This window comes from Antechinus flavipes, chromosome 2 (genome assembly GCF_016432865.1).
Source record: "Antechinus flavipes isolate AdamAnt ecotype Samford, QLD, Australia chromosome 2, AdamAnt_v2, whole genome shotgun sequence".
In the NCBI taxonomy this organism is placed as follows: Eukaryota; Metazoa; Chordata; class Mammalia; order Dasyuromorphia; family Dasyuridae; genus Antechinus; species Antechinus flavipes.
The window spans coordinates 110,833,167-110,845,354 of NC_067399.1; the positions used below are offsets into that span (position 1 = coordinate 110,833,167).

The 12,188-nt window shown below is 34.2% G+C and overlaps 1 protein-coding gene across 2 annotated transcripts in view; it reads right to left on the minus strand.

The window, feature by feature from the left end:
- The window catches only part of USP34 (ubiquitin specific peptidase 34), a 271,113-nt gene that overhangs the window by 103,427 nt on the left and 155,498 nt on the right, over positions 1 to 12,188 (minus strand). For both annotated transcript variants that reach the window (XM_051975344.1, XM_051975343.1), the window contains exons 28-32: positions 6,610 to 6,710; positions 5,904 to 6,113; positions 824 to 949; positions 211 to 333; positions 17 to 100 (exon numbers count right to left, since the gene is read on the minus strand). In XM_051975344.1, coding sequence (XP_051831304.1) covers positions 17 to 100; positions 211 to 333; positions 824 to 949; positions 5,904 to 6,113; positions 6,610 to 6,710 — 644 coding nt within the window. The remainder of the gene's footprint in view (positions 1 to 16; positions 101 to 210; positions 334 to 823; positions 950 to 5,903; positions 6,114 to 6,609; positions 6,711 to 12,188) is intronic.

A 12,188-nucleotide genomic window follows, 5' to 3' on the forward strand; every position in this document is an offset into this window, starting at 1 on the left:
AAAAAATCAATCAAACCTTGCAGCTCCAGGTATTTTTGCTGTTTTCTATTTGATCTTCACTTGAATCATCAGAGTCTGGATAAAGATCACTGTAACTTCCCTAAACAAAGAAAGAGAACTCATTATAAGCAAAATCATTTGAAACTAGAAGGTTAATGCATTAAATGTGAAAAATTTCACTTCAGAGGTACAGACAGTAGAATTAATTACCGTAGACTCTCTCCTTATTCTTCTGTTAGGTTTACCCAATGCTTCAATGATTTCAAGTGCATATAACAATTTGTGAGCACTCTTTATTCTTAGAAGTTCTTTCCAATTAAGCCCATCATTACCCTTAAAACAAAATTTAAAAAATGTGGTTTTTCAGGTTGTTTCAAACATAAGGAAAAATAGGTGCTTAAAAAAAGTTATCAATCATCAAAGTTCAAACAAAACATGCCCTAAAATAGATTATAACATCTTTAATGACTGTTACTACCAGTAGTCAAAGTAAAGTTTCTAAAAATCTGGTAACAAAAAAATTGAACCAGAAAAATCTTATCTACTCTAATTCCTTCATTTTATAAGTAAATATTCTGAAGTCCAGAGGATAAAAGGACATGCATGCAGTAAATTCCATAATAACTGGGAGAGCTGGGATTTTTGCTTATGCATTAAAGTTACTATGGAGTTTCACTGGCCTATGCCACAAAGAGGTTTTTATGATTAAGACAGAGTCAACATTTTTTCATGTATTTAGAGAAAAAATTAAAACCTTCCAAATATCTATTTTAATAAATGATCTCATAACCCTTAAAATAGGGACCTGATCCCACAGACTTACCTGATCATCTGAAATTGTTTGGAATGCCTGTAGCATATTAGGACATGTAGGAAGAAGCATTAGCAACTCCCAGACACGTCTGGATAGATTTTCTGCGTGAAGGTGAAGTTCTTCACATCTTGCACTCTAGATAAATAAAAGTAATATGGAATATAATGCAATGAATGAAATTTTAAAAAAAATTTAAGACTTGGTCTCCTATCTCACTTAGGTTAAAAATGTAGCAGCCATTCAATTTCACTAATATGGATTGGCATGAAAGCTTTAAACTGTTTTGGTTTTTCTAACCTGGGCTAGTTGGTTTAGAGCATACGCCCTCTGCTAGCAGAAGCTCACCAGATCCACTTAATGCAGAAACCTGATCAGAATTAGCCTCACTACAACTCAAAATTCTGAAACCCAAGGGACTCACCAGCTATAGCTAACCGTCCATTGTGATAAGCTGTATAAGTAATTATTCCCAATATTATGTCTTAACAAGATAACCTAAAAATATATATATTTTCAGTTTCAATGTGATTTTTTTTCCTAGAATTTATTAATTCTCAAATTAGATTTGCATTAATGTTAGGCACCTAGAAGAAAAATAAAGAAAATGACTTGACTATAATGGTTCAAACAAATGTACTCATAATTAATATAGCAGATGTGCTACAGAATCATTTTGCTGGAAATTTCCCCTTGGACTTCAAATTTTATTCTAGATTTTTTCAAATCAGACTTTTAACTTCTTGGTTAAAATTCAACAATCTATACTGAGCACTAGCTTTATGTAGGGAAACTACATGAACTACAGGGATGGGGGAGAGGGAAGGAACTTAAAATTTACTGGCATGTATAATTGGTAGATGTTTCTTTGCAAGACTTAAATAGCAGTCTAACATTTGAAAAGGACTTTCCTCATATTGCAAGAAAAACTCTTGAGGTAACTAGCAGAGTATCACATTTCAAATAATATCATAAGCTTTTGAAAAGGAAACTAGACAACACTAAAGAGACTAACAAAAATCTGGCTAATAGTGATGATTGTTTATGGCCATACCAACTCTTTTAGGAGGTTCTGCAATGTTACCATGCTTTTTTAGAACCATAATATCATCTGCAAATATGGGCAGTGGGAGGAATTCAATACCTACACCTAATACCTATTCACAATCTGAAATTCACCACACTAAAAACATCTTTGGTGAGCATGTTTCATAATGTCACCACATAAAAGTCTTTCTTTTATATCTTTTAACAAATTTTGTATGTTTTTAAGGTATGGGAAACATCTTGATGGAAAAAGAGTCTTGATGTTAAAACAATATTTTGCTCTAATAAATTAAATATTTTTTCACAGTAAACAAATAAGTACAGTGGGATGTTGAATTTTATATAACTTTTAGTCAATTGCACTCACAAGAGTCTGCTTATTTTCAACTAATATGTTCATTAAAGGCGTCTTAAATGCAAACTTGTACAAGAGATTATAAGTTTTGTGTGCATACCCTTTGATCCAGCAGTGTTTCTATTGGGCTTATACCCCAAAGAGATACTAAAAAAGGGAAAGGGACCTGTATGTGCCAAAATGTTTGCAGTGGCTAGAAACTGGAAAATGAATGGATGCCCATCAATTGGAGAATGGCTAGGTAAATTGTGGTATATGAATGTTATGGAATATTATTGCTCTGTAAGGAATGACTAGCAGGATGAATACAGAGAGGCTTGGAGAGACCTACATGGACTGATGCTAAGTGAGATGAGCAGAACCAGGAGATCATTATACACTTCAACAACGATATTGTATGAGGATGTATTCTGATGGAAGTGGATTTCTATGACAAAGAGACCTAACTGAGTTTCAATGGATAAATGATGGACAGAAACAGCTACACCCAAAGAAGGAACACTGGGAAACGAATGTGAACTATTTGCATTTTTGATTTTCTTCCCGAGTTATTTTTACCTTCTGAATCCAATTCTCCCTGTGCAACAGGAGAACTGTTCGGTTCTGCAAATATGTATTGTATCTAGGATATACTGCAACATATTTAACATATATAGGACTAAAAAAAAAAACATATATAGGACTGCTTTCCATCTTGGGGGGGGGGGGGGGGGTGGAGGGAGGAAGGGGAAAAAACGAAACATAAGCGAGTGCAAGGGATAATGTTGTAAAAAATTACCCTGGCATGGATTCTGTCAATACAAAGTTATTATTAAATAAAATAAAATTAAAATTAAAAAAAAAAAAAGAGAGATTATAAGTTTTGGTATAGAATGGAAAGTAGCATACTGACAGGTATTTGTTGATATGCCCATGGATTCTTTAGGGGGTATTAGACATCTGATTTTTTCCCCTGTGTCTTTAATGACCTTTACTTGGCATTAATGACAAATGTGTTGTCTCTAACACAAATATTCTCAATTTGGTCTAAATTAAATTGATCTAATTTAACTGTTTTCTTTAACACTGTTTTCTTCACAATTTGATCTAAATTAAATTGATCTAATTTAACTGTTTTCTTTAACACTGTTTTCTTCAGTGCCAATCCCAAATTCTCTATAATCATACCTGAGGCTGCAAATATTAGAATCCAAATGCGGTAGTTCTAGTGTCCTTTATGGTAAAAAAAAATCATTTTATTATAAAAGTCTTTCAATTTACAGTGGGAGTAGAGGAATGAATACAAAGGGAAACATAAGACATGAGTAGACCAAGTTATTTACAAAAAAAAAATCAGAAAGCACATATGTTAGAATCTGAGATAAAACGGCCTTATTCTTTACCACGGTTAATCACTTATTCACGTGATCTCATTCCATCCCATCTTCTCCAACTTATTGGTTACTCTGTCATTCATATTCCTTCATTTATTTTCAATCTCTCCCTGTCTTGCTAGCTTTTTTCCTACTGACTATAAACATGTGCATGGCTTTCCTATCCTGAAAAAATCCTCACTTAATCCTTCTATCACTGCTATTGTTCTCTATTTATTTTGACCTTTGTAGTTAAATGAATTAAAAGGCCATCCTCAATAGATGACTCAACTTTCTCTCATCTCATTCTCCTCTTAACTACTTACAATCTGGCCTTATACTTCCACCAACACTGATCTCTCCAAAGTTACTAATTTTTAATTTCTTAAATTCCTAGTTGCCAAACTCAAGTTTTTATTCTCCTTGGCCTCTCTACATCCTTTGACACTTTGACCACTGTTTTTGATACTAACTTCTTTTTTAGGTTTTCAGGACACTATACTCTTCTGGTTTTCTTCACATCCTTCTGATCCTTCCCCTCTGTCTCTTTTGCTGAATCTTATTCCATAGTATGCTCTCTAAATGTTGGATATTCTTCATGGTTCAATCTTGGCACCTCTTCTATCTCTACATTAATTCACTTAGTGAACTTATCAGCTATCATGGATTTAATTATAACCTTTATGCTGATGATTTTCAGACCTATTTTTCCTTTCCCAATCTCTCTACTGACATCCAGTTTTCCATCTCCAACTACCTTTCAGACAATGTCCATGCTTCAGATGGACCAAAACTGTTTCTGTTTAAAACAGAACTTATTACTTATCCCCCAAACCCTCCCCAAGGTCAGCCTTCCCTATTACTGTAGAGGGCAATACCATCCTCCCAGACACTAAGCTAGAAACTAGAGTGATCCTGTACTCCTCACTATCACACCCAAATCCAATCTGTGGCCAAGAGTCACCAATTTCATCTTTGCAAAATCTCTTGAATATGCCCCCTTCTCTCCTAAGAACCTGACATTGACACTACTTAGATGTGAGCCCTGATCACTCTAATATCCGACTGGTGGGTGTGTCTGCCTCAAGTACCTCTCCGCTCTACTCCATTTTCCATTGGCATTACTAAAGTGATCTTCCTTAAATGGTACTCTCTAAACTCAACCATCTCCAGTAGTTTCCTACTGCCACCAGGAACAACTAAATAATGCTCTATTTGGCATTCAAAGCCCTTGATAATCTACCCCACTCTTATCTTTCCATATTCTGGAACCTTACAGCTCCACACATTTTCTTCATTTCTGTTAACACTGGTCCCCTGACAGTTTTATGAATAAAATGTTCCATCTCTCAGTTATGGCCATTTTCTCTGATTGTCCCCCATGGTGGAACACTCCCTCTTCTCAACACTGACTTCCCAGGCTTCCTGTAAATCCCAATGAAAATTCCACCTTCTACAAGAAGCTATTTGTAATCTCTCTTAATTTGAGTGCCTTCCTTCTTTTAATTATATGCCATTTACTATTCATATACTTTGCTCTCTTTACTTGTATGTTGCCTCCTCCACTAGACTGTAAGCACACTGAAGCAGAAACTGTATTTGTATTCCAATGTTTAGCAGAGTACTCGGCATATAGTCAATAATTAATGAATTACTGAATGAATGAAACAAAGAAGGGTAGAGAGGGAGAAAGGTGGGGGAAGGGAGTAGAAAGCACAAGAAGATGGATATAGAGAGTGGTGAGAAAAACAGAAAGAAAGTGGGGTGGGGAGGCTGCTAGGGATGTGAAACATCTGTGTGAACTAGAGAAGAAATAGAAAGATGAAATGGGACAGGAAACTATGGAATAAATTAACTGACTTAGAATTGATTCTGGCAAACAAAAGATATAAAGCAGAAGGATTTTATACTACATGACCAAAATTATGCTGAGACAGAATCTTCAACTGGCTCTTATTAACATATGCAAGGAATCTCTTTAATGGGATAGGGAAGACCTACACAGACCTATTTATCAATGAGGGGAGGGAGGAGGAAGGAATCTAATATTCTTTTTAAAGCAGGAAATCACTGACTCATATTTAGCTTTATTAATAATATTCCCTGGCTCACAAAGCATTCTGTAGTTGTTGTTTAATAAAGCATATTAATGAACTATGATAATTCTTTTTCTAGAAAAGTAAAGAATTCAAGCAGATTGATAAAAGAGAAACACAAACAGCTAGTTACATATTTACAAGTAACATATTCTCATTTTAAAAGTACTTAAATATAGAAAAAGTGTTTCTCCAAATCCAAATAATTTATGTCCCATGAAACAAAAAACTGAATTAATCACCTCAATATCTTCCATTGTCACTTCTCCAGAAGGAGGTTTAAATGATGCAAGCATTTCTAATAAATCAAACAGAGTGGTAAGATGAGGCTCTTGTAAAAGCAAAAGCATTGGAATGTTATCCTTCTGAGGAGGTGGGAGGCAAGAAGCTGGTAACTGAACACCTTCCCCTTTCCTTTCTCGTCTGGGTGCTCCCAGAGATACAAAGACCATCTAGAAATAGAGAAGGGGGGGAAAAGATCATTATTTCCATTTTGTGATCTCTCTGTGTGTTAAAAGTTGATTTTTTAAAAGTTTACAAATACAGAATTGAGAAACTTTTTGTATGGCTTTAAAGGTGTATTTTACACCACATAATATACTACAATAAAATATAATGCATACATCATTTTAACATATAAACAGCATATTAATTAAATATTTATACACTGGTAGTATCATTTATTAAAAATTTTAATAAAAGTGCATCTGGTGCCATTTTATATTTAAAATAGAAGGTGACTACTCTTCAGAAATACTAAGTCAAAGAGTTGTTTCTGACATATCAGACCTCAGTGTGGCAACATCACATCTTTTCAAGAAGCAAAAATTAAATAGATACAATAATAAATTCAATAGAATTTATCAGAAGCCAGATCCAACAAAACAATGAAAATAAAAAGAGCACACCAAGAAAAAAATTTTTTAAATCTTTTTTTACAATGAGTACCTGCATATCCTTAAATCCCAGTTCATGAAGTGTTTTTTCATCGTAGTCTGTTGTTAGTTCATGCCCAGATGAAATCATCCTAACAGGCCCCATGAGACCACCTTGGGGAAAAAAATACAGGGAACTTTTTTTTAAAGGAGATACTTTTAGATATATTTTTAAAACATTTATTTCAAAGAGTAGTGAGAACAAGAAACATCAAAAACTATTAAAGTTAAATCTATCAATTCTATGCCCAAAATGTAAAATTAAAAGAAAATGTGCTAATGATGCTCTTTTGTAAATATTCTGATAAGTGAAGGCTAGGCAAAAACAAGATTTCTCTAAGTACCAGTATACCAGTTTAACTAAATAACCCTACTGCTTTCAGTTAAGAGTGGGAATTCATAAAGGTTTTATGGGTAAGTTAAGGAAGACTTACAGTTTATAACTACTTTGTTTCCCACTACCATTTCCTATTTCTTTAGAATGATGATAAAAGAAGGATCTTCTAATCAAAAAAGGTTTGACAGCATAGACAGTAATAATTAGGAGGGGATTAAAGGAATGAACGGCCTCTAAAACCACAGAACTAGAAGTAAATCACCAAAAAAAAAAAAAAAAGACAGAGAGAGAGAGAGAGAGAGAGAGAGAGAGAGAAGGAGGGAGGTAGGTATGTGACGAGACAATTATGAAAAAAGAAAAGAACTGGTATTTTCTTCTTTCAAGGATGGATCTGAAACTTGTAAAAAAAAACTTTTTCATACTCAAGTCAAAGGAATACTGAGGGCAGAAGAGTCAACAGTGGAAGGAGCTTAGATTTGGAGACAAAGAGACTAAGACTCAAAACTTGAATCTGTCACTGATGATGCATGTAACCTTGAGAAAGGCACTGAAGGCCAGTAGATCAGTAGAATGAGAAGGATGGGATAGGCAGAGATGGAGAGAAGCCAGGAAGTTGCCTGAGTTCTCTACAGTTTAATTGGGAAACAACATGAAATCAGTTACAGATTCTGGAAAGACAGAGCAGATAGAGATGGAATAAACAATTTTACAACTCAAGGTACCTTGGAAGAACTTCCAGAAAGGTCACTCTCAATTACGTGATAGATTAGTGCTGTATAGTGTAAATGGTGTTTGGTCATGCCTCTGGGAGAGTCTTAGTCATAGCACAGATCAGCAACCAAGTCCCCATGGTCCTAGCTCAACAAGACAATAGCACAGCAATCCCACCACAAAAAGCAAACTGCCAGCCTTGTAAACTAGGCAACAGCAGATGGGATTAGGTCGAGATATCCAGTGCTGTGAGCAAGTCATCAAACACAAGAAGTTCAAAACTACAGAAGAAACTTGGAACAGCATACTCTGTGCTCCAAGAGCAAAGCTGGGTATAGGGAGTCAGAGCCAGAGCGACAGCGAGAGAGGAATGAAATAAAATGAGTGATAGGGAGGATCAAAATACCAATTCAGGAAAGGACAAAATGCCTACATGAGATGTGGATACGAACTGGTCTTAAGCCAAAACAACCTTCTTAGAAGAGCTCATAAAGGACTTTAAAAGATAAGAGAAATAAAAGAAAACCTGAGAAAATAAATGAGAAGTATGGTCGAGTTAATAGCTTGGATAAGGAAGGAAAAAAATTGACTGATGAAAACACCTTTAAAACTAGAATTAGCCAAATGGAAAAGGTGGTTAAAAAGCTAGAAAACAATACATTAAAAACTAGTATTGAGCAAATGGAAGCTAATGACTAATGACACACCAAGAATCAGTCAAAGAAGAATGGGGAAAAAAATAGAAGAAAATATAACATCTCACTGGAAGAAAAACAATTAATCTGGAAAACAGATCCAGGAAAGACACTTTAAGAATTATTGGACTACCTGAAAGCTATGACTTGGGGGGAGGAGGGAAAAAGAGGAGAAGGGGAAGAGAAAGAGCCCAGAGGATAGTGTCTTTCAAGAAATCATCAAAGAAAACTGTCCTAATATAGAACCAGAAGGCAAAATAGTCATTGAAAAAATCCATCAATCACTTAGATTTTACAAGGAAAACTTCAAATAATGTAGCTAAATTCCAAAAGTTTAAGGTCAGGGCAAAAATACTACAGGATACCAGAAAGAAACAAAGTATCAAGGAGCCGAAGTCAGGATTAAGCGGCATCTATACTAAAAAATCAGAGGGCCTGGAATACCATATTCTAGAGGGCAAATGAGCTTGGATTACAACCAAGAATCAAGTACCCAGAAAAACTAAGCATAATCGTTCAGGGAAAGAGATGGACCTTCAGTCATTTCTGATGTTTGAACTGATCAGAAATAAACAGAAAATTTGATCTTCAAATACAAGACTCAAGAAAAAACAGAAAAAGGTAAGCAGGAAAAAAAAAAGAGGGGGTGGGGTGGGAGGGAGAAGTTATTTAAAGGTTAAATTGTTTACTCCCTATATGGTAAGATAATACTTGTAATTCTTAAGAACCATACCTTTAATAGGGCAGTTAAAAAGGATAAATATAGACAGAAGTTGACTCTTACGTGATGATGTTTTTTAGAAAAATTATACTGGGAGAAAAAGAAAGGAGAGGTTAAATGAGATAAACTAAATCACATGAAAAGGCACAAAAGGTCTATTACAATAAAGGGAAAGAAAGGAGAAAGATGAGCATTGTCTGAAGCTTAATCTCATCAGATTTGCCTCAAAGTAGGAAAACTCAGTTGTGTATAGAAATTTATCTTACCCTGTAGGGAAATAGAAGGAGAAAAAGAAAGAAAAAGGGAGGGGGCTAGATAGAAGGGAAGGCAGAAACAGTAAGAAAAAAAGGATAAGAGAATGGAGCAAGAGTGATAGAAGAGGGCAGATTGAGAGGAAGTGTTCAAAAACAAAAAAAGTGAAAAGGAACACAGTGGGGAAAAAAGAGGGAAAAAGGAATGTTTTTCTTAAAAAAAAAAATCGTATAACCAGTATAATGAAAGCCAGAATATCACTATTCTTGAGACAAAAATTTTATATCCAATTAATAAAACAAGAAATTCTACCATTATCATTAACAAAATTTGTGTTCTTGGTGATGAACACCCTGAGACTATTCAATCTTACAGGGCTTAAAATCATAACATAAAAACAAAGGAACATTAGAAGTTGTCTAGTTTAGGTTTCTTCATTTGATAGGTTAAGAATCTTATTCTGTACTGACTGCTTGGGTAAGTTTAATGGTTATTTAAAAAAAAAAAAAAAAAAAAAAAAAAAAAGGTGGTGTAGGGGAAGAGTTTAAGTTGAGAAAACACAAAAAAAGTCATCAGGATCACAAAGTAGGATGACGAACCTGAAGAAACAATGCTAAGAAAAACTAGCACACTATGAACTAGTGCATATTGCTTATTTCCAAACATTTTTTTTCTTTTTGCTTTGAGAATTTAAATGCTATTCAAATTAAACAATTTTTACCTATTCTTTTTTCTCAAAATTTCATCACTTGAACATGCACCAACCAAGACAAATCAAAAAAGACTTTGCTAGAAATTTTTTTTCATGTTCAAAGAAACTAATGAAATCATCTAAATTGTTAGGATGTATAACAAACAAGCATGTCCACATTAAAAAAAAAAATCATAAACCTTTTGGAGAATGAACACAAGTATGCCATGAATAAAATTATTACATTTTCTTATACATAGAATTGTTTGAGTAAAAGGCAGCATATTATAAAGAGTGTTAGACAGGAATTCAGTAAAGATATAGAATCAAATATCCCTTTCACTTTGGTTAGAGACATCCAATGCAAGTTACAACCTCATGGTTTTGTTATCTTTCAAATGGAGATAATAATACTTGTAGTACTTACCTCACAGGACAGGCTATGAAACTCAAGTAACTAGTGTAAAATGCACTAACAGCACTAGAGTATGTCTAAGAAATATTAATGATTCTATTATACTCGGGTATAAATGTGCTTTGGTAGACAGAATAACAACTTGGTAACAAATTTTCTCAGAAGAAAATTAAATGGTGGGAAAAAAAGTTCTCATTTTGAATTCTGGACTTACACTTAAATTTATATTAGTTTTTAATATAACTTTTGGGGTAGCAACATAAGAAAGTAAGAAACTAAATATGTAATTAGTGATTTTAAGATAAACAGAAAAAAAATTAACAGAAGCTATAACTTTGAAGGCGGTGGAGAGGAGAAAAAAGGGAACTTATAAAACTATTTTTCAGAAATTATTTTATCTCAATCTTCATATTAATAACTAGTTAGCATTCATCTAGCACTCAATCTTTAATCAACTTTATGAGGTAAATGCAGTTGTTATTCATATTTTACAGATGAGAAAATGAGGCTAAGTAGGATGAAGGGACTTGCAACCAAAAGTGTGAGGCAGGACTCAAAATTAGATTAACTTCCTAATTTCCAAAGTTCCACAGTGGATCCACTTTACCCACCTAATTAACGCATGCCTATCTGAAATAAAATCAAATGTTTTCTTTCCCAAAAATCACTAATAAAGATTAATTTCATTACAAAGTATCAATCTCCACTCTTCTGAGTACTAGGCCCATTGTGCCACCTACCTACCTCAGGGTGCAAGATAGCCAGAGTTTCCAGGAATAAAAAGCTGGAAATCTCTGTGTGCTCTGTTCTGTTCAGACTGTATGTGAAGGACTATAATCAAGTAAAGATGCTACAGTTTAGGAAAATATGGATGAGCTGGAACATTTAGAGAAGGGCAACTAGAATGGTGAAGGATAATTTCTGAGGCTGCATTCTATAACAATATACAGATTAACTGAACTGGTGATGGGTATTAATCTGTGGAAAAAAAGACTTAGGAAGGATGTCTCTCTTAAAGTATCTGACCAGTTTTCATATGAAAGAGAAAGATTAGTTTTGTTCTGTTTGGCCTATTAAATACAACCAAAAACTGTGCACAGAAGCTATATAAGTTTGGGTATAATGATAGGAAAAACTTCCTAACTTTTACAGAAAATCAAAAGTGTAATGAGTTGCTTTGAAAATCAATGATTTTCACTACTGATCAGACAAAGACAAATTAAGACAATGCTGAGGTACCACTATATACCTCTCAGATTGGCTAAGATGACAAGAAAAGATAATGATAACTATTGAAGGGAATATAGGAAATCTGGGATACTAATACATTGCTGGTGGAATTATGAACTTATCCAACCATTTTGGAAAGCAATTTGAAAAACTATGCTATCAAACTGCATGCACTTTGATCCAGTAGTGTTTCTATGGGGCCTGTATTCCAAAGAGATTATAAAAAAGGGAAAAGGATCTACATGTGTAAAAATGTTTGTAGCAATCCCTTTTGTAGTGGCAAGGAACTGAAAACTGAGTGGATATCCATCAGTTGGGGGAATGGCTGAAGAAATTATGATATTTGAATGTTTTGGAATATTGCTGTTCTGTAAGAAACAATCAGCAGGATGATTTTTAAAAAGGCCTGGAGAGACCTGCATTAAGTGATGCTGAGTGAAGTGAATAAAACCAAGAAAGCATTATGCAAGGCAACAGCAAGATTATGCAATAATCGATTCTTTTCAACAGGGAGGTGATTGAGGAAAGTTCAATTGGGTC